We start from the raw sequence: 26,681 nt of genomic DNA on the forward strand, positions 1-26,681 counted from the left end.
TTCTTCTGCTTACTAGAATAAAAAGCCCCTCATAACGTCAACAAATTCTAGGTACCGTCATGGTGAGAGAATTCCTGTTAATTCACAAGATCAAGATTAGTAATTTGCCAAAGTGGGTTGTGGGACTGGCAACCCCTGGTAGTTTTCTAGCATGTCATGTGCAGTATGATTCAGCTGGCCATAGTGTTGCACTGCTCCCGGATAGATCGCACCGCTGAGGCTACACCGTTGTGCAATTACAAGTTCTTAATGCACAGATGCAATAGCGCGCACAGGCGTGCAGAGGCAATGGCGCATGAAGATGCGCACGAGGTTCACGGTGCACCCAGGCGTGCGGAGGTTCACAGCGCACGCAGGCACAAGGAGATCAGCGCTTGCAGGCGCAAGGTGACACCGCACAAGCAGGACATTGAAGCGTCTTAGCTCCCTGCTTGTGTCCGTGCACAGCTGGATTGCTGTAGATGAATGCGCAATGCTTTGATGCACTTAGGCCTGCGATCAAGAAAGAATTCTACAGCACGAATAGAATATGCCTTAAGAATACTAGTGATAATGCACTTAGCTGGACACGCTAGATCGAACGCTATGAGTGTGAACTCAAAGGCATCGGATGCTTTGTGCATGCGATTTGTAATATGCTGCCACGCCGTTGTGGCGATCTCTAACTCCTGGTATAAACAATCAAGCTGCTACAGCTGCAGAGCTGTGTTTAGCAAAGTAATTGTTGTGTTTGCACTTATCTGAAAACAAGAATAGACGAGCATGAACTACGATGCTCATGAGTCGTCTTGAGCGATGCATAGTTTATGCCCGTGCGGCAATCGATAGGCACGATCCGGTTGCTGCGGTAGTGTATTAGCTTGCGGTCACTAGTTGCTAACACCGAATGTTAATCCGAACATCTGCACTCTCCGCAACTCAACTTATTAGTTGTCGTGTAGCTTCAGCAGTAAGAATGCAAAGTGAATGAATAGGAAGTGATTGAAGGAAAATCCTTTGCTAGTCTATGAATAAAACTAGAAAGGCCAATCCTCAAAGTGAGGCCATCTTTAATTGGAGACCAGAAAATCAGATCTTTATTTCTCAAAAACTGATCAGATAACATAATGTTTATTTTACAAATGCCTCACTTATTTATAGGGTTGACCTTCCATTTGGTGCCAAGGACCCGGGTGACCCGAGCTTCAAAACCTGCTGTTGACGGCTTTATTATCCCTGTTGAGACCATACTGACTGACACGATCTTGGTGCTGATCACCTTGCTTGACTAACTGGACTTACTGAATGCCCTTGGTATGCCTCAACTGACCCGTCTATTGTGACCCTGTGCTCAATCAAATCCTGCTGGGTCCCTTTGGTGCACACTCGGCTCGACTCTCAAAAGCTGGGTTTTCACTTGGGTCTGCAACAATCTCTATCTCTTCATAGGTTCCTAGTCCTCTAGGAAGAAATCCTGGATATTTCTTGCAAATATTAACCTTCCATTCCCAAGTAGCCGTGGCCTCTCCTTTATTGTCCCACTCTATTAAATGTTTCTTTATGCATCGACCCCTCTATGCTCATACGGAGTTTTCAACACTCTAGTAGGTTGCCTTGTAATTGTTGACATGATTTCTTTCATAAGAATTGGTCCATGAGAAGCCTTTAATCGCGAAACATGAAAAAAATGGATGCACACATACACGTGTGGTAATTTCAACTTATAAGCCATTTCTTCAATTCTTGCAATAATTTTGTAAGGACCAAAATATCTTGGTATAAGCTTAGTGATGGGCGTTTTACTCAAAGAGAATTGTCCATATGTAAGTCGTTTTAACCAAACCCAATCACCAACTTGAAACTCTCTATCCTTTCTTTGTTTGTTATAGATTTGTCTCATTTGATTTTGAGCATGCTCAATGTTCTTCTTCAAAACTCTTAATTTATTATCTATTTCTATTAATTGTTTCTCAATTATGGAGAGTTTTACCGTTTCATATTCATTCATATTCATAAAAGAGAGGTTGAGGAGGTGGTCGACCATACAAAGCCTCATAAGGTGTCATTCCTGTAGAATAATGAAATGAAGTATTATAACACCACTCGACCCAAGATAGAAACTCAACCCATCCATTTTGTTTTTCACTAGTAAAGCATCTTAAGTATGTCTCAAGAGTTCTATTAACCACCTCAGTTTGTCCATCATTTTGTGGATGACTTGTCGTGCTATAACACATCTTAGTTCCCATTAATGTGAAGTATTTTTTCTAAAATTTGCTAAGGAAGGCCGGATCTCTATCACATATAATTGTTTTTGGCATACCATATAATTTTACATTTTGCAAAAATGATCTAACCACCAATTGAACCGAATAGGTGCTAGGCAAGGCTATGAAGTGAGCAAACTTCACAAGTCTATCCACTACCACAAAAATGACTTCTTTCTTTTAAGAATAAGGGAGCTTCTTAATGAAGTCCATACTTATGTCGGTCCAAACTTGTGAAGGAATGCATAAAGGTTGGAGAAGACCGAGGAGTCAAATTCTCTCATTTCTGTTTGCTTGGCAAAATTGGCATTCTCTCACATAGTTCCTTATAACTTTCATCATTCTGAGCCAATATAATTCAGATTTGATTCTTTGCCATGTTTTGTGCATACCTTCATGTCCTCCCTCTCTTGAGTTATGTAAGTGTTCCAAAACTTCATTAATTAGTGGAGAGTCATTAGGTAACACAAACTTATCTTCAAAATATAACTTGTCTCCCTTCACTATGTAAGAAGGATGACTAGTAGAGTCTTCTTTCAACTCTTGAATAATTTTTTTGAATCTCTTCACTTTCAACTTAACTTGACTCATTCTTTCCCCAAATGTGAAAGTGACTTTGAAAATAATTAAGAGAGGGTCATTTTTCATCTTTCTAGACAAATAATTGGCAACTACTTTTTAACACTTTTCTTGTACTTAATTTCAAAACTGTAACTCATGAGTTTAGTCAACCACTTTTGTTGGAGTGGAGTTGAGACTCGTTGTTGCAAAATATACTTAAGACTTTGGTGATCCGTTTGAATTAAGAAATGTCTCCCAAATAAGTATGGTCTTCATTTCTCTAAAGACAAACACAATGGGGAGAAGTTTCTTTTCATAAGTAAAAAGGCTTTTGCTATTTTTCGGAAGAGCTTTGCTTAAGTATGCCAATGGATATCGTTCTTGCATTAATATGACCCAAATCCTAATATCACAAGCATTAGTCTCAAAGACAAAAACCTTGTCAAAGTCGGGAAAACCAAGAGCCAACGTTTCTACCATAGCTTGCTTAAGCTTTTGGAAAGCTTGCTCGGCCTCCTCATTCGATCCCTACGAGTTATTTTTCAATAATGCCATAAGAGGTTGGGCAATTATACCATAGTGTTGAATGAATTGGTGATAGTACCCCGTAAGACTCTTAAAACCTTTCAAGGTTTTAATGATGCTCGGAGTAGGCCAACTAGACATAGCTTCAATCTTGTCCAGATCAACACTCACACCTTGGCTTCCTACTATGTGTCCAAGATAAGATACACTCTCTTATCCAAAGCTACATTTCCTTCGCTTGGCAAAGCGAGTATGTTTTCTTAACACACTCAACACAATCCTCACATGTTTGAGGTGATCCTCCCAATTAGAATTATAAACCAATATGTCGTCAAAGAATACCAACATAAACTTTCTCAATATAGGTCTAAAGTTGTCATTCATAGTTTTTTAGAAGATAGCCGATGCATTAGTCAACCCAAATAGCATAACCAAGAATTCATAATGACCATCATATGTACGAAAAATGGTATTTTCTATATCTTCCTTAGTCATTCAGATTTGATGATATCCGGCTCTTAAATCAAGCTTAAAAAAGTACTTAGCACCAAACAATTCATCTAATAACTCATCAATTATTGCAATTGGATGTTTGTCCTTGAATATTACCTCATTCAATGCCCTATAATCAATACAAAACTGCCATATGTTATCCTTCTTACGCACAAGAAGAACCGGTGAAGTGTAGGCACTTGAACTTGGGCGAATGATGCCATTTGCAAGCATCTCTTGCACTAACTTTTTAATTTCACTCTTTTATGCAAAAGCATACTGATATAGTCTTACACTAACTGGATCTTGCCCCAGAATAAGAAGTATGTGATGGTCTTGAGTACGTGAAGGAGGTAACCCTTTGGGTTCTCCAAAAACATCCCCATATGACTCAAGCAATTCACTCATGTTCGGTGGAATAATGTCTTCCAACTTGGACTCCTTTTTTGGTGCTATAAGTTGCGCCAAACATAAAAAAGCCATATGTATAGCCCAAAAAATTTTAATAGCCTCTTGGCCATCAATTACCTTGCCATCTTGTGTAGAGTTAGCTCTTAAGATCATTGGTTAACCCTCTTTACCAAATGACATTTTCATGTTGGTGAAGTTTCATGTGACACTTCCTAAAGAGCAAAGCCAACACATTCCTAATGTAATGTCGGTGCCGTGCATAGGCAATACAAACAAGTCAAGTTTGAAATGTGATCCTTGGAGGTTAATCTTCACATCGGTGAATAATTGGTCATATTTTATATGACTTTCATCTCCCACCATAACATCAAACTTTGGATGCGCATGTGGCCAAAATTTGAACTTAGACACTAAGTCCTCTCTCACAAAGTTGTGGGTAGACCATGTGTCCATCAAAACATCAACTTTCTTGCCGGATAAAGTGTCAGAGACTCGCATGAAATTAGGGGCTGATTTGCTTCTCAGCATAACATTGGCCAATCGGTTCTTGAAATACTTCAATTTTCTTTTGGTCCAATTCTTTCATAGTCTCTTATTTTTCTGACTCATAGTCATCTTCGTTATTAGTTACTATCAAGCACTTTAATGATTTGCATTTGTGTCCCAACATCCAATTACTTTTGTAATTAAAACATAAACATTTTCTTAGCAATTCATCCATCTTCTCCCTAAAGACGCGCTCTGCCTTAGGATAATTAGAACCCCAGAATTTAACCCCTTTATTTGGCATAAGCCTTGGTATGAACTTAGAATTGTGATTGGTATTCATGGAGCTTTTGCGAAAATCATGCATTCTTTTATATTTTTCTTCAATTATGCGAGCTTGAAAATAACATTCCTCAAGCGTATGCAAATTTTAGGCTAAAAGCTCATAACAAATATAATTTTTCAATCCACCAATGAATGTACTCAAGAGAGCATCATCATTCCACTCTCCACAAAGAGAACACAAATCCTCAAATTGTGCTTGGTACTCTTGGATGAATCCAACTTGGTGAAGTTGTTTCATTTCTAACGCCATAATTAGTATATGGAGTTTGGCCAAATTGCTTGAGTGGCCAAATTGCTTGAGATGCTCATGCTTAAGTATGTTCTAAGTAGGGTACCCATATCGGTGGTCAAACCAACAAAACCACCGATCTAGGTAAATTTGCTTCACCTTCAAAGCTCATAACAACACATCAGACCATGTACTTAACCTTCACATTGTGACTTATGAAGAATTGAAGCACTTTATACAACTATTCCATCGGATCTTTACCCATGAATATCAAAAATGGAAGTTTGACCAATCTAGGTAAATTTGCTTCATAAAAATTTTCTTATCGGCCTAAGGTATGGACACCAATTCCATGCTCAGGCATGAATTAGCATCCCTGCACTGCCTCATTTGGATAGTAGGCATTCTCATCAATGTGGTTGCACCAAGGAGTGAACTGCCTGAATTTGTCATGGTCTGCATAACCTGTGTTGCCGTATGCAGTGTGTGCGCACTGCATTCCATCACTCACGTGGTGCACAGGGTCACCCCGTAAGCAGCATCACACACATCGTGCGTCACAGCGTAGCGCATGTTGTGCAATTGGTTGCCTCTGCTGAGGTCAATCTCCAATTGGAGCTCAGAAAATCAGAACTTTATTTCTTAAAAACTGATCATATTACATCATGTTCATTTTACAAATGGCTCACCTATTTGTAGGGTTGACCTTCGATTTGGATCCAAGGACCCAGGCGGCCCGAGCTTCAAAACCTGCTGTCAACGGCTCTATTATATCTGCTGAGATCATACTGACTGACACGATCTTGGTGCTGGTCACCCTGCTTGACTAACTGAACTGACCGAATGCCCCTGGTATGCCTCAACTAACCCGGCTGCTGTGACTCTGTGCTCAACCAAATCCTGCTGAGTCCCTTTGGTGCACACTCGGCTCAACTCTCCAACCTCAAAAGCTGTGTTTTCACTTGGGTTTGCAACAATAGTTCTCTGTAGCTCTCTACTAGATCCTATTCACTGTTCGTAAGTTGCACCCAGTACCAAACCAAGAGGCTTACTTTGCATTACTCAAAGGCTTTCATCCAAGATTTTTTGATAAAAGGGTCAACAGCAACTCATGACTATTTCTCCTGGTGACCATTTTCCTCGGAAGAAGGGCCTATTTATTATAGCAACCTAGCTTTTAAGTGTTCGTTAATGAGGTTGTAGTGGCACCAAACATGTATGACTTCAATAAAATGGCACTACCATTAAAGCGCCTAGTAGATTGAAGCTTTCTGGTACAGTTTTCGATTAGGTTAGGTATCGAAACTTGTACTTAGCCGAGTTAACTAGGATGGAGAAATTTGGAGTCACCTTTCCTATTTTGAAACTTTGGTAATTTGCATGTAATGGAGTCACATGGGGAAGGATTAAAAAATGGGGGGATTTGTTAGTTGAATCGTCAATTGCCTCTTATCACTTACGGAATTAGAAACGCATGATTAAAGGAGTGTTGCCGTTCCTAATTATTCTGACCGTCATGGGGTATGAAAACTGGAACTCCTCTATTATCCATCTCAAAGCTTTGAGTGCAGCCTAAAAGTGGGTGACCACTGACCCACTTTTCAGAAGTTCAGAGTTCCTTTGAATTTCTTTCTTTATTGAAATTTTTCAAAAAGAAAATCCGTGCAGAATTGAAACGCATTGGACTATTTCCTGTGGCTTGTTTTATTCCATAGAATTGAAAGTTTGAAACTCATTGGATTGAATCTTTTATTTTTAACTCATGTCAGTTATGCTCTACAAGAAAAAGAAAAAAGAATACTCACAATGTTCTGAAATACGGATACCGTATTTCTGGTGGTTCACAAATCACAGCTAAACAAATGACTCATTTTTACCCCTAAAAGATTTATGTATTTTGAAAAATGCCATCACATTGAGGATGTGATCATTTCAATTAGTTGAATACTGCTAACATTAATATAAAAAGCTACAAAGAATATGAAAAATATATTTTTTAACTTGTACTTCGAAGAATCTTTCTGAGAAAGAGAGAGAGGAAAATGAAACGCAATAAGAACACTATCTCACCCATCACGAAGAGTAATTCCCATGGCGCGTACGGGTAAGAAGGATGGATTTGAGATCACGTCGTCATAATGTGGTATCCAAGCCTGTCTTTACTTTTTCTCCAACCGTACGATTCCCTCTGACTATTTTTAACCCTTACTATACTGCGGTCGTCTGCCCATGTGCACAGTTTGCACTGACAGTCCTCTCAAGGTGACCTAATTCCAACGACACGCTGCTGAGAACAGCTGTGGCTAGTGATCGACCCACCCCCTCCAAGTTGCCGCTAAGCCCCCTTCGTCCCATCAATGTACAACTCCTTTATTATCCCCACCAAGAAATAGTCCGCTTCTGCATTTTATGCTACTTTCCTCTCTGTTTCAAAGCCAACCTGTCTCGTCAAACTCTACTGACTCTTTCGTTTACATTTCGCTGTTTTCGAACTAAAAAAGACAGCCTCGGGTCTGCACTCCCCTGCCATGTTCACGCACTCCAACCACACACACACACCCATGCGTCCAACTTTACTTCTCTTTCGTTATTACTTTATTCAACTTTTCTCACCTCCCCAACGGCTGCTTTCACCCGTGTCTTCTATATATAATATAACCCCACGCTTATCATATCAGCCTGTGTTGTGGTGGAGAGGTGGGAGGGAGATACGGTTAGAGAGAGAGAGAGAGATGAGCTTCAAATCCTCCTTATCTTTCCAACCATTCTTCTTGTTCCTCCTTGTAGGCTTGTGGGGAGGAGTCGGAGGAACCACATTCACTCTACACAACAAATGCCTACACACTGTGTGGCCCGGCATTCAGCCTAGCGCGGGGAGGCCCCTTCTCGCGAGGGGAGGCTTCCGTCTGCTGCCCAACCAGGCGGTCTCCCTCAGCGCACCACCCGGCTGGTCGGGCCGCATGTGGGGCCGCCAGGACTGCTTCTTCGACGCCAAAGGGAACGGCCGGTGCGCCACCGGAGACTGCGGCGGGCTCTACTGCAATGGTCTCGGCGGCGCTCCGCCGGCGACGCTGGCGGAGATCACTCTGGGGGAGCAGGACTTCTACGACGTGAGCCTGGTGGACGGGTACAACCTCGCCGTGTCGATCGCGCCCTTCAGGGGGAGCGGGAAATGCAGCAACGCCGGGTGCGTGAGGGACCTGAACCAGGTGTGCCCGTCGGGGCTACAAGTGAGGTCTCGTGACAACAGGGTGGTGGCGTGCAAGAGCGCCTGCTCGGCTTTCAAGTCGCCCAAGTACTGCTGCACCGGAAACTACGGCACCCCGCAGTCCTGCAAGCCCACCTCTTACTCCCGCCTTTTCAAGGAAGCCTGCCCCAGAGCCTACTCTTATGCATATGATGACCCTACCAGCATTGCTACTTGCAGTGGTGGGAGCTACCTCATTACCTTCTGCCCGCATCTGTGAGCGAGTAGGCCATCTTAATAGTTTAGGGAGAATGGTGTTTGCGTCTCTTCGTTTTAAGGTTGTGCTTTTGTTAAGTGGGGAATGTACGGAAATTGCATGGTATAGGTATATATCAGTTTTTGAGTTTGCCTCTCTCTTTCTCTCAGTAACGTATTTGTTTGATGATTGGTGAAGAATGTGTTAGCCAGTATTTGGCTTGAGTTAGGGCAGGGTTCTTCGGAGTAAGCTCCTTGCCTAACCTCGGTTCGTAACTTAAGGCCCATAGAAACTCGAGCTACATTGACCAGAGACCTGGCCTCTGTTTGGGAAATGGCAGTAGGAGGGAGTTCACACATTTGGAAAAGAGTTCATGCATTTGGAAAAGCTGCAGCTGCCGGTTTGCCGCATTTGACAGCTACTACCTCTTACCAAATTCATGTTTTTTAGTGCAAAAACAAAGGGGAGAGGGTCGCATCTCCTTTCCAAGTGCACAAACTGCCTCTTCAACGCCATTACACCACCATGGTAGTTTAACCAAGTTTTTACCAAATGCATAAATTCCCATCCCAACTATAAATCCTCTGACAAATCTATGGAGGATATTTTGACTCGTTTGGTTCATCAATGTTCGTTTGATTGGTCCTCCTAGAGAAATTGTGAACCGAACTTCTGTCTTTGGAACAAAGGGTTCTGATGGATTCAAACTTGTTCAGTCTTTGCTACAAAGGGTTCTGATGGATTCAAACTTGTGTAGACATATGTGGACTGGCAATTCGGTCGTAAACGACCGAGCCTTTCATTCTATATTTTGAGAAGCCATTGATCAGTTTGCATCTTGAGCAGCGCTGCATCTGCTAATCTCTAGGTGTCCTTTTGCATCGATTTTTACCGTGGTCCAAAAGTTGAAACCAAACAGGCGCGAGGGGGGTGAAAATGTTGCACATTTATGGTAAGCTGTCCTCGACTTTATACAGTGTTTTCACTTACGATTCAAGTACTCCCACGTTTTCAGCGATCTACTGTCCACTAATTGCCTAAGCTCATAGAAATTCTTGCTTGTTTTGTGGGAATTAAATTTTTCTTTGTAAAACGCCCAATAAAAGTACTTTTATTGATCTTTTGTAACTTAGTTGCAGTATTGTTACAATAGATTGTAACAGGCACCCCAGAATTTTTTTTTGACTAGGAACCTTCACCGAAGGGAGGTAAAACTCGGGGTGGGTCCGCCTAACCCCAGCATTATTATCATAAAACTAAATAAATAAAATAGATTTTAACATGCCTCTACGCATTGCGTTTGCATAAATTATTCCTTGATTGCACAAAGTTGAAGGCTTGACGCCACCCCTGTAATGGGTCATGGGTAGGTTTGAGCTGAGATAAGGCTTCTTGATAATTTGAGACCTTGTGTTCGGCTTCTTGATATTTGAGACCATCTTGTGTTGGCATTTCTCTGACATAGAAAAATGAGACTGTCTAACAGCATAATCATAATTTCATTAATAACAAACAGGATTACATGTAATGTTCTGGAAATAGATTAATAATGGTGTAGCGGGACTTAAAGCAAACAATGTGTTTCTTACACAAGACAGTTTTCAAATATGGGAAAATATTGTCTACACTCTAGACCATCCTACTTTCTAGCTCTAACTCATAGGCGTGAGTTTCATTTCTTTGACCTCACGGGTGTTCATAGTCCATTTACTACTTTTTTTTTAAAGGAAAGCTGGGGTTAGGCGGACACCTACCAGAACAACAGCCGCACCATGTGACCAGAAGGATTCCATCCTGGGGCTTTAGCTTGGTACAGGACCCCACTTACCACATGGGATACCAGTATTTTCAACATAAAAATATGATTTTTCCCAATCGCAATTTTTTTTGCACATTGTAGACCGTTGAATTTTAAAGACTTTAAAAATGCACTTATACAATGATCAGATGCATCTAAATTATGTTTTTCACCAAATAAACTATCGGTAGGAATTGATTGGCAAACAAATCAAGAAAATGTGATGGAACAACTATTTCATTATAGGGTACCGGTGCACTCGAGGGTAGCCATTATTTTTCCAAAAAGTATTTTAAGATTGTGATATGTTTCTGGCCTCTAGATGTTTGTCCAGCACTGATAACTCACTGCGTCTAGAAAAGATATTTCATTCTGTATCAATGATCTGAGACATGAATATTTTTTAGCTTAGCTGCAAGGAGTTGAGAGCTCACAAACTCAATAAAATAGATGGGTCTGCTGATTTTTCCGACCGATCACGTGAGCCGAATGAATCGGGCATTATTTTAGCAATGAAAGGTGCTCCAGGTATCAGACTTCCTGTGCGTTTTGCGGCCATCCTGACGCAATGCTTAGCTTAGCCAGGTGTGGTGGAGGAAGATGGGACAAACAGGAACCCTGCTGCACAGACTGCTATTTTTTCTTTACTTCACGTGAAGTTTGCGCTTTTTCTTTGTTTGCTTTTGCTTTTTGCCTGCCTTTTTTTTCTCACTTCCCAGGGCAGGCAAAGATGAGTCATCTTTGGTTGTGGTCTTTCAGAACTTTGTACCTGCAGCCTTTTCTGCCAACTCTTTTGTTGAGTGTGAACCGATAGAGCTAGCACTTCTGGATGCCGTTGATCTCAAGATCGACAGTATCTAAAACCTGTACCAATGAGATGCCCATCACTTGTATGGGCCCCACTTATTTTTCTCTGTATTACATGACTTGGACAGTGAAGAAAAGGAAGAGATGCTCTGTAACCATAGCGAGATGATCGCAATTGCTTTTGGTCTGATCAGTACAACCACTGGAACAACACTCAGGATCACGAAGAACCTCCGTGCATGTGTTAACTGCCACTCTGCAACGAAGCTCATATCCAAAATAGAAGAAAGAGAAATAATCGTTCGGGATGCAAACCGTTTCCACCACTTCAAGGACGGATTCTGTTCTTGTAGAGATTATTGGTGAAGGAGCTTCTCCATGTTGGCATCGTTGTGGATAAGGGTCACGCCCCTTATTTTCAGCATGTTTCCTCTATCCTGGGCACCTTCTGTTTTTGGGAGATTGTTACCTTCTGCATTGTGGTTATCGCATAGCCTCTTGTTGGCTATTTAACCAATACACGGTGTAACCAGAAAGTATAACAAAATAAAGAGACATTTGGGGTTTTCTCTCTGGATGTAGGTCACATTGGCTGAACCACGTACATGCGTTGTGCATCTATGCATCTCTTCTTTGTTTCTTGTTATTTCAATATGGTATCAAAGCCCCTTCTTTGATCCTGTGTATGCCTGCACAGCTTACTGCTTCAGCCTTACGGTGGACTATTGCTTCAGCATTGAGGTGGACTGCCATCAGCACCTGTTTCACAAGGTGGACTGCCATCAGCACCTATTTCACAAGGTATCCCTGTGCGAACTGTTTCAGCCTTACGGTGGACTATTGCTTCAGCATTGAGGTAGATTGCCATCAGCACCTGTTTCACAAGGTATCCCTGCTCTTTCTGATCCTGCCCAGCCCTTGGTTTTTTGGTTTATTAGTCCTTCTGAGTGTGCCATCATGGATGCATCATCTCAAAGCCTTGGAAATATGAAATTGACCATCCACGATCAGAACCCCTCTCTCAAAATTACTATTGTTCCATTAAATGGAACAAATTATCTTAGTTGGTCCAAAGCTGCGAGCCTATTTCTCAGTGGCAAAGGAAAGTTGGGACACATAACAGGAAAAATACCTCGTCCAACACAAGATAACGTTGGATATGACGAATGGGAGTCGGCTAACCATTTGGTAATGTCGTGGCTTCTTAATTCCATGGATCCTAGTATTGCTGAAGGATTCCTTTTCGTAGAAACTGCCCAAGAAATGTGGGAAAATATACGTGATGTATATGGTGAACAAAATAATCTTGCACGCATTTTTCAAATTCAGCAAAAAATTTCCCTTCTCACTCAGCAAGAGAAACCCTTCCACACTTATTTAGGGACTCTCGGAGGCTTATGGGACGAGCTTGCCCAATATCGTCCAATCACCACTGATCTAGATATCATTAAAAAACGTATAGAGGAAGACCGGATTTTCAAGTTGTTGGCTGGTCTCAAGCCAGAATATGAATCCCTGAGAAGTCAAATGCTCATATCAACACCATTGCCTACTTTTAACACGTTGTGTTCTATCATTCAACGTGAGGAGACCAGACGAAAAATAATGAATTCTTCATCTCAAGTCACTGAAGTCGCAACTGAAAAAATGGCTTTCAAAGCTTTTCAACCATCATCCTCCACTGCTGGTATTAACCTGAAAGATAGTTCGAAAAAGCCCAAGTTTCGGTGCAATTATTGTAAGAAGTCTGACCATACTAAAGACAGGTGCTGGGAGCTTCACGACAGACCACCTAAAGCCCCTGGTTTCACTAATCCAAGAAGCCCTTATGCTGCCAACGTTGTATCCATTGCCGATCTTACCAACATTCTGCAACAACTAAACAAGGGACATCAGGTGGAAATGCCAGAATCAACATGTGAAAACACGTCAGGTATCTCTCACTGCTTTACCTCAAATATGTTATCTGAAAAATGGATTGTGGACACTGGAGCGTCCGACCACATGACAGGACAAGGATCACAACTTCATGACATTCAGTACACTACTAAGAAAACCATATGCATTGCCGATGGAAGCACAGTCCCGGTAGAAGGAATCGGTTCGACCTGGTTTTTTGATAACTATGCTAAGTCAAAAGTGCTTTATATTCCAACATTTCCAGCGAGTCTATTATCTGTTAGTCGTATCACCAGGAGTCATGATTGTGTTGCTGTGTTTTCTGCTGATAATGTGGTTTTTCAGGATCAAAGGACGCAGAAAGTGATTGGTAAAGGGCGGCAACACGATGGCCTATATTTTTTGGATAGTGATGCTCAAGCTCTTGTTGCATACAACGCCAAGGAGTTGAGCAGGTTGTGGCACACTAGATTAGGCCATCCTTCATACAAAGTTCAAAATCAGTTATTACCACATTTACCTGTTATTTCAAATGCTTGTGATGCTTGCGAGTATGCCAAAGCAACTCGACTACCGTTCAATAAGTCTCATAGTAGGTCTGATTTTATGTTTCATTTGATACATTCTGATGTCTGGGGACCTGCCCCAGTGCCTTCACATTTGGGGTACAACTATTTTGTTACATTTATTGATGATCACTCACGGGCAACGTGGATTTATTTTCTTAAAAATAAAAGTGAAGTTTCAAGAGTCTTCTCAGATTTTTATCAGTTTGTCTTCACCCAATTTGATAAGAAAATCAAGATCGTGCGATCTGACAATAGGGGTGAGTTTGTCAATACTAACATGAGAGATTTTTTTTCAAAACATGGGATCTTACCTCAAAACTCTTGTGCCGGGACCCCACAACAAAATGGAGTCGCAGAACGAAAAAATCGTCAGTTACTGAATATTTCCAAAGCAATTATGTTTGAAAAAAATATACCAAAAGAATACTGGTCTGAGGCTATTGGAACAACATGCTACATTTCAAATCGTTTGCCCAGCTCTGCTATTGAAGGATGTGTGCCATTGGAAGTTGTCTACAATAAGCCCATATCTATTTCTCATTTGCGGGTTTTCGGATGCAAAGTTTTTGTTCACCTTCAAGCTAAAGACAGAGACAAACTCGAACCCAGGTCAGTCAAGTGTGTTTTCTTGGGTTACTCTACAGTTAAAAAAGGTTACCGATGTTTTGATCCGCATCAAAACAAAATGTATATCTCCAGAGATGTTCATTTTTTTGAAAATGAATGTTTTTTTCATGAGCCGGTTACCCTTGACAATGAGGTTCATCCGCAGGGGGAGGATGGGAAGGGAAAGGGATGCGAATTGACCCTTCCAAATGTCCAAAACTATGAGTCTATCGAATTACAAACCTTACCCAATTTGACTCCCAACACCCAAATCGAGTCAGACTTAAACATTGCTGATGAACCGATTTCTCATGAATCAACCTCAACTGATACTGTGGCTCCCACTAGAAGATCCAGTCACATTTCCAAACTTCCTGAGCGGTTGAATGATTTTTATACCTATTTGGCTTCATCTTCAACCACTTACCCTACAGCACACCCCATCCAAAATTATCTCTCTCTTAAAGGCCTTTCATCATCTTATATCTCCTATGCCTTAAGTGTTTATGCTCACCGTGAACCCAACACGTTTCAAGAAGCCAATCTCGACCCAGAGTGGAGAAAAGCTATGGAAGAAGAAATTCAGGCTCTGAAAAAAAATGGTACTTGGGAAATCGTCAATCGCCCTGAAGGAAAAAAACTTGTCGGATGTCGTTGGATCTATAAAATCAAGTACAACAGTGATGGTACCATTGAAAGGTATAAAGCCAGATTGGTTGCAAAAGGTTACACTCAAATAGAAGGAATAATGAAACGTTTGCTCCCGTAGCTAAAATGAATTCTATAAGAATTCTTTTATCAGTAGCCGCAAATAAGAACTGGAGAATGTTCCAATCCGATGTTAAAAATGCTTTTCTTCATGGAGATCTTGAGGAGGAAATATATATGGAATTGCCTCCAGGATATCAGGTCTAAGACCAGGAAAAGGTAGCATGCAAATTAAAAAAGGCGCTTTATGGGCTGAAGCAATCTCCTCGAGCCTGGTTCGCTAAGTTAAGCAGAGCTCTATGTGAGATGGGTTTTAAAAGAAGTTCTGCTGATTATTCCATGTTTGTGTCTATTCAGGGATCTAAAACTGCCATTATTCTCATATATGTTGATGATATAATCATGACAGGAAATGATGAAGCCTTGATTGAACAAGTCAAAAGGAGACTTCATCATAAATTCGAGATAAAAGACCTAGGAACTCTCAGGTACTTTCTCGGTTTAGAGGTTGCTCACTCAAGTAAAGGAATCTTTATCTGCCAAAAAAGTATATTTTTGACCTTCTTCAGGATACAGGGATGCTTGGCGCCAAACCTGTAGACACCCCTGTAGATTCCAGCAGTAAGTTGAGGACAGATGATGGCAAACCAGTAGCCGACATTGGTGAATTCCAAAGATTGGTTGGGCGTCTCATTTATCTCACGGTTACTCGGCCAGATATTACCTTTGCAGTCAACTTGATAAGTCAATTCATGCATGACCCTAAAGAACCACATCTTGATGCTGCTTACAGAATTCTCAAATACCTAAAAGGAACAATGGGAAAAGGAATTTTGATGAAAAGAAATGCAGACTTGAATGTTGTTGGTTATACAGATGCTGATTGGGCTGGAGACCCAAATGATAGACGTTCTACATCTGGATATAGTGTGTTTGTTGGAGGTAACCTGGTAACGTGGCGTAGCAAAAAACAGAGTGTTGTAGCTAGATCAAGTGCTGAAGCCGAATATCGGTCCATAGCCCTTGGAGCGTGCGAACTCATCTGGATCAAATCTCTGCTATCAGACATGGGAATTAATGTCAATGAACCTATGGAATTAAGATGCGATAATCAAGCTGCCATCCATATTGGAGCTAACCCAGTTTTTCACGAGCGAACTAAACACATTGAGCTCGATTGTCATTTTGTTCGTGAAAAAATTCATGCTCAAGTTATCAAAACTCCTCATGTCAGAAGTTGTGACCAATTGGCCGATGTTTTTACTAAAGCTTTAGGAAAAGGAAGACATCTGGATATCATAAGCAAGTTGGGACAGATTGATATCTGCCTATCAACTTGAGGGGGAGTTTGTTGGCATCGTTGTGGATAAGGGTCACGCCCCTTATTTTTAGCAGGTTTCCTCTATCCTGGGCACCTTCTGTTTTTGGGAGATTGTTACCTTCTGCATTGTGGTTATCGCATAGCCTCTTGTTGGCTATTTAACCAATACACTGTGTAACCAGAAAGTATAACAAAATAAAGAGACATTTGGGGTTTTCTCTGTGGATGTAGGCCACATTGGCTGAACCACGTACATGCGTTGTGCATCTGTGCATCTCTTCTTTGTTTCTTGTTATTTCAATACTCCACACTAATAGATATTGTTTGTACTTTGATTACCTTGTGATGTTATTTATTTAAAATTCATAGAGATGCTAACACACTATAATTTTCGTGGCTTTGAACATGTGTAATTTTACCCTTTCTTTTTATCTAGTATACATGTGATTCTTTTTCACTTTGTGTTTGGTACTGTCATAAGGCTTACTTACCTTCTGATAGTAAATAAATCATCACTTTTTTGGTCATTCCTATTGCTGGATTTATGGTCTTTTTTTATTCTCTTATGTTTTTTCGAGTCTGTTATATGGTCATGTTGAATTTGATGCATGCCTGGAATGGACTGAAGCCATGACCTCCCATGCACTTGAAAACGTTAATATCATGTCATGAATCGTTATCATAGCATGTTGTATGCTGCGTGCTTGAACTTTACAAGTTATGGGCACTCTGTGACAAAAAAAATGGAGGTGCTAGCTTCCTAATTCTCACTTGTAGCGCTTTTCTGGTTTCACAACTGTTATTTTTAGTTGAACCCCTTTCAAAATTTCATTGAAATTGGAATGAAAATGAAAAATGGAAACTAAAAAGATGATCATATATTTCAGCAAACTCAAAGAACATATATAATAAACGCTTATATGGATTAACCACCCACTAAACTTAACTACCTACTAACTCTCAGCAGTATCCTATTAATTTGCACTAACCCACTAACGTGCAATTACCCATTAACTTGCTGTAATTCACTAACATGCAGTTACCCATAAAAATAAGAACTGAATCAAAACAAACTTTCTTTTCCTATGAAATAAATAAATCAACATACTTCTAAAAACTAGGACAAAACTAAGACTTATTCAAAAATTAAAACTAAACTAAAGTTTTAACACCCTCCCGTAAACTGAGTGTTATTCAACAATCAGTTTAAAGGAATTCTTCACCGGACCAACAACTCCTTGTTATCATCGCAAAATTTCTTCCCTCTCTTGCGAGAGAGAAACGAATTTCGCGAGTCAAACTCGACCAAAGTTTTGAAAAATTGATTTTGAAAATTACTCGCCTCCGTTTTGAAAATTTGCAGAAAAATTCCGTGGAATGGGATCCGCCTGTCGGTACAAGGTTCAACCGTTTCTGGTGCCTTTACCAGGGGTAATTGAACCAAGGATCAATTACGTGCTTTAACTTGACTCAAATATCTAAATTATGCTCTATTTTTCTTAGAATGCACAAAGAATCAGGCTTGTGCTATGAAATTTTAAAAATAATGTAAGTTTGAGAAACATAATGTTGCTTTGAAAAATTGAAATATGCTTAAAAATGATTGGAAAAGTACTTGAAAATTGAATTCCTGCAAAAATCATTGAATTTCATTGGAAATTAGAAATTTGCATTGAAAAGTGATTTCTCAGGAAAACTTGAAGTTTGGAAAATCGATTTTGAAATTTGGAATTGCTTTTCTGAGAAAATGAATTTGAGAATTCTGAAAAAATCTAAGAAATTCATTGGAAAAGGATTGTTGAAATGGAAAATAGATTCTCAGATAACTGAATTTTCAGGAAAATAGGAAATCTGAGAAAATCGATTTTTTTGAAAACTTGAGACTTTGAAATTTGAGAATTTTAAAACATTGGAAAATCTTGGTTTGAACTTAGGAAATGCTTTGAAATCTTCTTTGAAAATTCAGAATTTTGAGAAAATCAGATCCTGAGAAAGACTTGGAAATTCTTGAGAAAACTGAATTTTCTGAAATTGAAATTGGAAAATGAATTTGCAATTTGAATTATATGAATGAATGAATATGAATTTGAAAGGGAATTTCAATTGAGGAATTGGGAAATTCTTTTAAAACTTTGAGAAATGCAGTGCATTTTGAAGTTAGCCTAAGTGTGTAGGGTGAATGTGGCTAATACGAAGATCACAAATCTAGGTTTCATTCGTATTCTGACTATGGCCAAAAATACAAATTCCACCAAGTTTATAAACTCCATAAGAGCTTGTTCACGTGCCATTTGTGTCAACCATAGTGAATTTGGGAAAATGTGCATGAATGATACATCAAATATTGAAAATGCTGAAATTAAACTATATGCAATGCAGTCCTATTCTAAGCAGAAAATGTAACTCTTATCCCAAATTATTACATTATTTTTTTACATTAAATTTAATAAAATAAAGAAATAAAATAACTAAGTCTTCTTCTTGAATGTTCCTGCAAAACAAGAAAACAAGGTTAGCACAAAATTATAGGTTTTTCTGAATTTATCAGAAAATATGGGAAATTATCGGATATTATTCAGATATAAACCCAAATTCATACCCCCTTTGATATAAACATGATAAATAATGAATAAATTTCGAAAATAAACTTGAAAATTTGACATTGGGGTCAAAATAACCAAAATATTCCTGATGACCTTGAAATCAGGGTTTTTTTGAAAGAAATTTTATAAATTTTGGAATTTTGAAAATCAAATGAAATAAATCAAATACAATATGATGAAATATGATGATATGCATGAAAATTTATGAAATTAGAAATTGAAATTTCGAAATTATGGTCAAAATGACCAAAATACCCTCGACAACAAGACTATGGCCTTGAAACCAGGGTTTTTTGAAATAAATTTTGCAAAAATGGAAAATGTGAAATGAAAATGATATTGAAATTAACCCTAATATGATTCTACATGCTAATTTACATGAATAAAACCCTAAAATGGTGAAAATATCATAAAATATCAAATTTAACCTGATTTTCGCCTGATTTTAAAGATAAACTAACACATGGAGCAAATGAACTTGGAATTATTCCAAATTTGGCATGAACACTCAAAATAACCCTAAAAACAGAATGGAGCTCAAAAATCTATTTTTTTTGTATTTTTAATTATGGAAATTCAAATAAAAACCATAAATTTTGTGATTTTTGCCTAAAATGTTGATTCTAAAGGAGATTTCGGATATGAAAATTCCCCAAATTTTTTGGGGTGACAAAGGACAGTAAGGAAAGGATTTTTGCCTTCTAGACTTTTTGGTTTTGAACTATGGTCGGATCTGTACCACTCCGGCAAGTCAGATCGGAATCCGGCGACTCCAGAATTTAGGAGAAACAGACAGGTTTCAGTAGAAAATGTGGGAAAAATAGTAAACAGATGAGAAAAAGGCTGAAATTGTGGAAAAATGTCTCTGACAAACAGGGGAAAATTTGATCTTTTTACATTATTGGGATTCGGGTCACGGTTTGGAAAAAGGCACACTGTTATCAGAGACCCAAATCTCTAAAATTTTGGGATATCGAAATCTGTCAGACAAAAAAGAATTTTTTGGGAAAAATACTGTATCAGTTTCAAAAGTTCCCAAATTTTGGTAAATGACAGAAAAACACGTTAGGAACAACTTTTATGTTGAAAGTTTTTGCAGACAGGCTACGGGTTGAACGGACTCGATGCATTAAGGGTTGTCTATACCCTGACGAAGGAAAATCGAGATTTTCCCAGAGGTCTGGGAAATCTGATTTTTGAAAGAGGTCAAAACTGCTTGGAAAATCCTCAAATTTCCAGATAATTAGTATATTAAATTATGAATCCACTGTGATTTTTGGAGTATGATCCGAATCTCCCACAAGGGTGGTGCCGGAGGTTTTTGTCTGCTAAAACAGAAATGGGAAATTCGAGGGGATTAAATCCAATTTAGGGTTTTATTTATTAGATAGGGGTTGCAAAAAATCAAATGATTTTAGGTTTTTGACAGAAGATCAAGAACACATAAGGTCACTTGATATAAAATTCTCAGAATTTATTGATGCAAGTTTCTACATAAAATACCGGATGGACTATAGACATGAATCAAAACCCATAACTATGAATGAAATTTTAATGAGAGTAAACTAAAACCAATAAAGTAGATATGACATGATAAAATCAAAACAAATGCAACACTTAAGACATGAAATCTATATGGAACCTATGCTAAGAAATAACAAAAAAAAAATGACTAGGAAGTATAATCTATGCTTAATGTTAGCCTTAGAAATGAGAGATCCAATCCATTCATCGGATGGATCGTCTCACTTACATGGCTTCATTATGACAAGGCCAAGATTTCATGTGGTTTAAAACCATGAAGCAAGATCTTTTACCAATCGTGAACCCAGTTTTTAATTAGCTTCATATGGTAATCATAACATAATACAAAAAGAAAATCTCATGTTTTTTTTTATGTATCAAGAAACACCAAACAAGTAAATAAAAGAATGGGCACGTTACCTTGGGGGAGGGCTGGAGATGGTTGCTTGGGTTTGCTACAACTTATGAATGTTTGAAGGGATCAAGGAAAACTTGATAAGGCCTGGAGGTAGTAGCCGTGGCATGAAGGTGATGGTGACAACTTAACGTTATTGAAGAGGGGCTGTCACCAATGGTGGATGGGCTGGAGGATATTTGAAAGCAGTGGCTGGGAATCGACTGCTTGGAGATGGCTGGAACTTGGTGAAGACTCGGTGCAAGAAGGCTGCTATGCTGCTGAAAACTGGTTGCAATGGAGGGTGAAGGAGTTGCTGTTGGAAGGCTTGAGGAGGTGGCTGAAGAAGAGTTGCAGTGATGCTTGAGGAGGTGGCTGGCGACTGGGTTGTCTTTCTCTTTTGCTGGAAGTTGCAGCCAAGGATGCTATTAAGAGGTTAGGGAGCTGTGTAATGGAAACCAAGAGAGAGAGAGAGAGAGAGAGAGAGAGAGAGAGAGAGAGATGGGAATTATTTTGGGCAGCCGTCTATTCCTCCCTCACCAAAAATCCCAACTTAGGCTTTAATCTTTTCTTCAACTTAGGTATTGATAGCCTAATGAAAAGGGAGTCAAAACAATTTACGTAAATGGGTTGGAGGCTAGGGAAAATTAAAGAAGGAAGGAAGGGAAGAAGGAAAGAAAGAAGGGAAGAAAGGGAAGAAAAGAAGGAAAGAGAGAAGGGAGAAAGAAAAGGAAAGAAAGGGGGAAAGAAAGGAGAGGGAAAGAGGAAAGAAAAGGGGGGCTAGACTACCATACGTGAGTGGAGGGAGAGGAAAGAAAGAAAGAAAGAAAGAAAAAGGAAGAAGAAAGAAAGAAAAGAAAGAAAGAAGGAAAAAAAAATAGAGGAAAAAAAGAAAGGAAGTGGGCTAGGGTGGTCGACCCCCTTGTGGGTCCCACCTTAAAAAAATAAAATAATAAAATAAAATAAAAAATGAAATAAAAAATGAAATAAAACAAACAAAAAACAAAGAAAAAGGTAAAATTTTTTCCTTTTTTTGTTATAAATTAAAACAAGAAAATGAAAATGGATGGGCCATCTCAGAGCGGGTCCAAATTCCACTTTTGAAATTCATTTTGATTATTAAAGGGGTAAAATAGTTTTTTCAGAAAAAATTCAGACGAAACGAGCTATTTTTGGCAGTTTTTGAAACGAGCCCGAATTTTGAAGTTCAATACCTCGTTGCGAAGCAAATCTAGTGTAGAATTTGAAAATTTAATTTTGAAAGAAATCCAGATTATTTTTCTCGAGAAAATATTTCCAAATTTAGACTCTAGAGGGTAAAAATGTTAATTTTGGAAACTCGAGGTTTGAAATTGATTTCTGAAAGCTTTTGAAACTCGATCTGAATTGAAATTTATAAAACTGGAGTTCTGGACTTTCGAAAATGAAATGAAATGTGATGAAATGTTATGAAATGCTGAGAAATGATATGAAATGCTATGCGAAATGCAGACCCTGAATGAAGAATTTTGGATGTTAGACCCCGATTGGCAGTTGTACCAATTCAAAAGTGTTACAATTGACAAAATTTGCAAAAATGGTTGAAGAAATGATTTTTTGACTCTACTGGATTAGAGTGACACTGAAAATCAGGGTTCGAGCTGGATTGAACTGAGATGAGCTAGATTGAGCTGGGTTTTAGAGTTTCAGAACTTCAATGAGCTGACAATGATACTGACTCAACTAGCCTTTCCGACAGATTTTTCAAGAAAAACTGTCATTTTTAGAGAAATGGTTCGGAATGGTCACTGGAGTGAAGTGAATTACAAATCTGAGTTGGGTTTGAGCTATAACAAAGGTCAGTAATACTGACATGAACTAAAATCAAAGCTCGAACAATAGCTCAATTGACTGAACTCAACTCAATTTCAACTGAAAGAGCTGAACTAGACTAAAATGGGCTCCTGAACACTTAGAAATGATTTTGAACTGAAACTGGAGCACTTGAACTCTTGGTGAGCTCGGGTTAGTCTCTGGGGAATATGACTGACTGAGAATGACTGACTCGAAGATAATTGGCTTGGATTTGAGTGAAAAATGATCCTATTTTGGCAGGAATGGTCATAAATGAAAATGGTCTGTTCATCACGAGCTCGAGTGAGCTTGAGATGACTGATATTCTAACTATTCTGAACTAACCACTGAGCTTGGTTGACTCCGACTGACGGGGGTCCGGGATGACCTATGGGTAAAATGGTAATTTTCCTAATAAAAATGGGTAAAGTGGTGATTTTCTGAAACTGACTCGAGGTTTGACTCCTACACTGACCTAACAGGGTTGGCACTGCACGAGGAGGGTTATTTGAGAATGGATGTGGAAAATTTGGGGTGTTTACACTCCTTCAAACTGAATCTTCCATATAGCAAAGACCGAGTAGCCTTCATAGCTTTACGAATACATCCAATTTGAGAGGCTTTGTGAATATATCCGCAATTTAATCCTCACTCTTGCAATAGATCAGATCAATAGTTCCATCATTTGCAAGATCACACAAAAAAATGATACTACACATCAATATGTTTGCTTCTCCTGTGCAAAATTGGATTTTTTGACAGCTTGATTGCTAAAGTGTTATCACAATAGACTGGTGTGGGGCTATTTTGATGAAAGCACAATTCTTCAAGAATCCTTCTTAACCAAATTGCTTGAGATGCACACGCTGTTGCAGCAACAAATTCAGCTTCAGTGGTTGACAAAGTGACAATTTGTTGTTTTTTCGATGACCAAGATACAACCCATAATCCCATTAAGAATACATAACCTGAAGTGATTCTTCTATCATCTTGATCACCTGCATAATCATTGTCAGTGAAGCCAACTACACTAGAATTTTCACCCTTACTATAAAGTATGCCAAAACTAATTGTCCCTTGCAAGTATCCAAGAATTCTTTTGGCAGCAAGAAGATGCAATTCTGTAGGAATTTCCATGTATCTACTGATGAGGCTGATTGCGTGCATTATGTTTGGTCTCGTTCTAGTCAAATACATAAGGCTCCCCACAATTTGCTTGTAGAGAGTTGAGTCAACCTTCTTTCCTTCATGGTCTTTGGTAAGCTTTAGTCCAACTTCAACTGAAGTACCAGCTGAATTGCAATTTGTCATTTGAAATCTTTCCAAGATTTCTCAAACATATTTCTTCTGTGAGATAAAGATCCCAATAGAATTTTGTGCTACTTCATAACCAAGAAAGTAATGCATCAATCCAAGATCAGACATCTTGAATTCATTCATCATTGAGTGCTTAAAATCATCAAACATAACACTACTATTTCCAGTGAAAATTAAATCATCCATATATAAGCATACAATTAACGACTCACAAGCACTTCCAGATTTAACAAACAAAGTATGCCCATATGGACATTGATGAAAGCTTGACCTTGAGAAATATGCCGCGATACGACTGTACCATGTCCGAGGAGCTTGTTTTAGCCCATAAAGAGCCTTTCTCAATTTGTACACTTTGTTCTCCTTCCCTTGTTGCACGTATCCTTGAGGTTGATCAACATAAACTGATTCTTGCAACTCACCTTGCAAGAATGCAGATTTTATGTCTAATTGGAAAATTGGCCTTAAGTTTTGTGCTGCTAGTGCAAGCACTAACCGAATGGTATTATGTCGTGCAACTGGAGCAAAAATCTCTTTATAGTCCATGTTGTATTCTTGCTTGTAGCCTTTTGCAATGAGTCGGACTTTGTGCTTATGGACTTTCCCTTTCACATTCAACTTTGTCTTGTAAACCCACTTGACACCAATTGACTTTTGCCCTTTGGGAAGATCTGTCAATTCCCAAGTATTATTTTTTTCAATGGCTGCAACTTCTTCATCCATCACAATCTGTCATTTGGGGTATTTGACAACATCTTGAAAGGTAATAGGAGCACAGTCTGCAAACAGAGCAAAGTGAGTAAGTGGATCATCTGATTGATCAATTCCTTGTACCTCATAATCTTGCATCCATGCCAGTCTCCTTCTGCTACGTTCAAGTTTGGTCATGATTGAGGATTCTGAGTTATCCACTCCAGGCATTGTAGCTGGTTGGTCCAAACAGGTAGACTGCTGCGAGCCAGTGGTTTGATCACCGAGTGTTTGTTGAAGATGATTTTCCTCTGCATCGTTCTCCAAACTCACTGGAATGTATGGAGTAAAACGACTACCAACTTCTGTCCACATGTTCTGTTCATCAAAGACAACATCTCGACTGATACTAATTTTCTGAGTGACATGATCGAACAACTTATATGCCTTGGACTGGTCACTGACCCCGAGGAAAACACATTTTTCTCTTTGTCATCAAGCTTCTTCCTTTTTTCATCTGGTACATGCTTGTATGCTATGCAGCCAAAAATTCGCAAGTGGTCCACACTCGATCTTCTACCGCTCCATGCTTCTTCAGGAGTTCTATTTTGGACAACAATAGTAGGACTTATGTTCAAGAGATAAATACTCCACAAGACTGCCTCAGGCCAAAATCTCTTAGGAAGAAATGACCTATTCAACATACTCCGCACCATATTTAGGATCGTTCAATTTTTTTGTTCCGTAACACCATTTTGCTGTGGGGAGTAAGAGGTTGTTAGCTGAGTTTTGATTCCATGTAACTCACAAAAATTCATAAATTCCTGTGACATGTAATCACCACCGCGGTATGTTCAGAGAATTTTATTAGGCTGCCCAACTTATTTCTCAACAAGAGTCTTATATTTTTTAAATGCCAAGAAAGCTTCAGACTTTTCTTGCAGCAAATAAACCCATGTTTTGCGACTAAAGTCATCGATAAAGGTAATAAAGTACCTTTTACCACCGTTGGATGTAGGGTTAATGGGACCACATATGTCGGAATGCACCAACTCCAACACCTTCTTGCCTCTCCATGCATTTCCTTTCGAGAAAGGATCCCGATGTTTTTTACCAATGACACACTCTTCACAAACTTGTGAAGGGTGATCAATTTGTGGAAGTTTCGTCACCATGTTCTTTTGTTGTAGCAACTTCAAACTGGAGAAGTTCAAATGACTGTAGCGAAAATGCCACAGCCAAGCTGCATCTTTTACCACAGCAACAAAACAAGGAAGTATATCCTTATGAATTGATAAAGGAAACATTCTATTTACCGTCATGCTGATCTGAGTGATCAGTCTCTTCATTGGATCATGAATACGATACACTCCATCCTTAATGATGATCTTGTATCCCTTTTCTTGAAGTTGGCCCACACTTAACAAATTACTCTTCAAATTTGGAATGTAGAACACATTTGAAATGGTTTGATGAGAACTCTTAGAGGTTTGGATTTGTATGATGCCTTTCCCCATGACAGAAATAGTTGAACCGTCTCCAAATTTGACAGATGAACGGTAGGACTTGTCTAATTCAGAGAATATAGACTTGTTCCCACACATGTGATTACTTGATCCTGTATCCAAATACCACATGCTTGGATGAGTTTCCTCAACGGCATTACAAGCCATTAGAAGAGAAATTTCTTCCTCTGCAAAATTTGATTTTGCTTCCCTTCCTTTATGCATCTTAGTTATGCATTCAGAGCGATAATGGCCAAATCTGTTACATCAGAAACATTTGACTTTGGATTTATCAAGTGGTTTCGATTCTTGGTCACCACCATACTTATCATTCCTTCCTCTACCTCTGCCTTGATCTTTGTTATTGGT

General features: G+C 39.1%; 1 protein-coding gene across 1 annotated transcript; it reads left to right on the forward strand.

The window, feature by feature from the left end:
- The first annotated feature begins 7,386 nt into the window (after positions 1–7,386).
- Positions 7,387–8,892, forward strand: LOC149816056 (thaumatin-like protein). Its single transcript, XM_089988015.1, has 2 exons — positions 7,387–7,399; positions 8,083–8,892. Exons 1-2 carry the CDS (start codon positions 7,387–7,389, stop codon positions 8,760–8,762), a joined length of 693 nt encoding a protein of 230 aa, XP_089844141.1. The 3' UTR covers positions 8,763–8,892.
- The last annotated feature ends 17,789 nt before the right edge of the window (positions 8,893–26,681 follow it).

The sequence above is a fragment of the Nuphar pumila genome, chromosome 14 (assembly GCF_984573655.1).
Source record: "Nuphar pumila chromosome 14, dmNupPumi1.hap1.1, whole genome shotgun sequence".
NCBI lineage: Eukaryota > Viridiplantae > Streptophyta > Magnoliopsida > Nymphaeales > Nymphaeaceae > Nuphar > Nuphar pumila.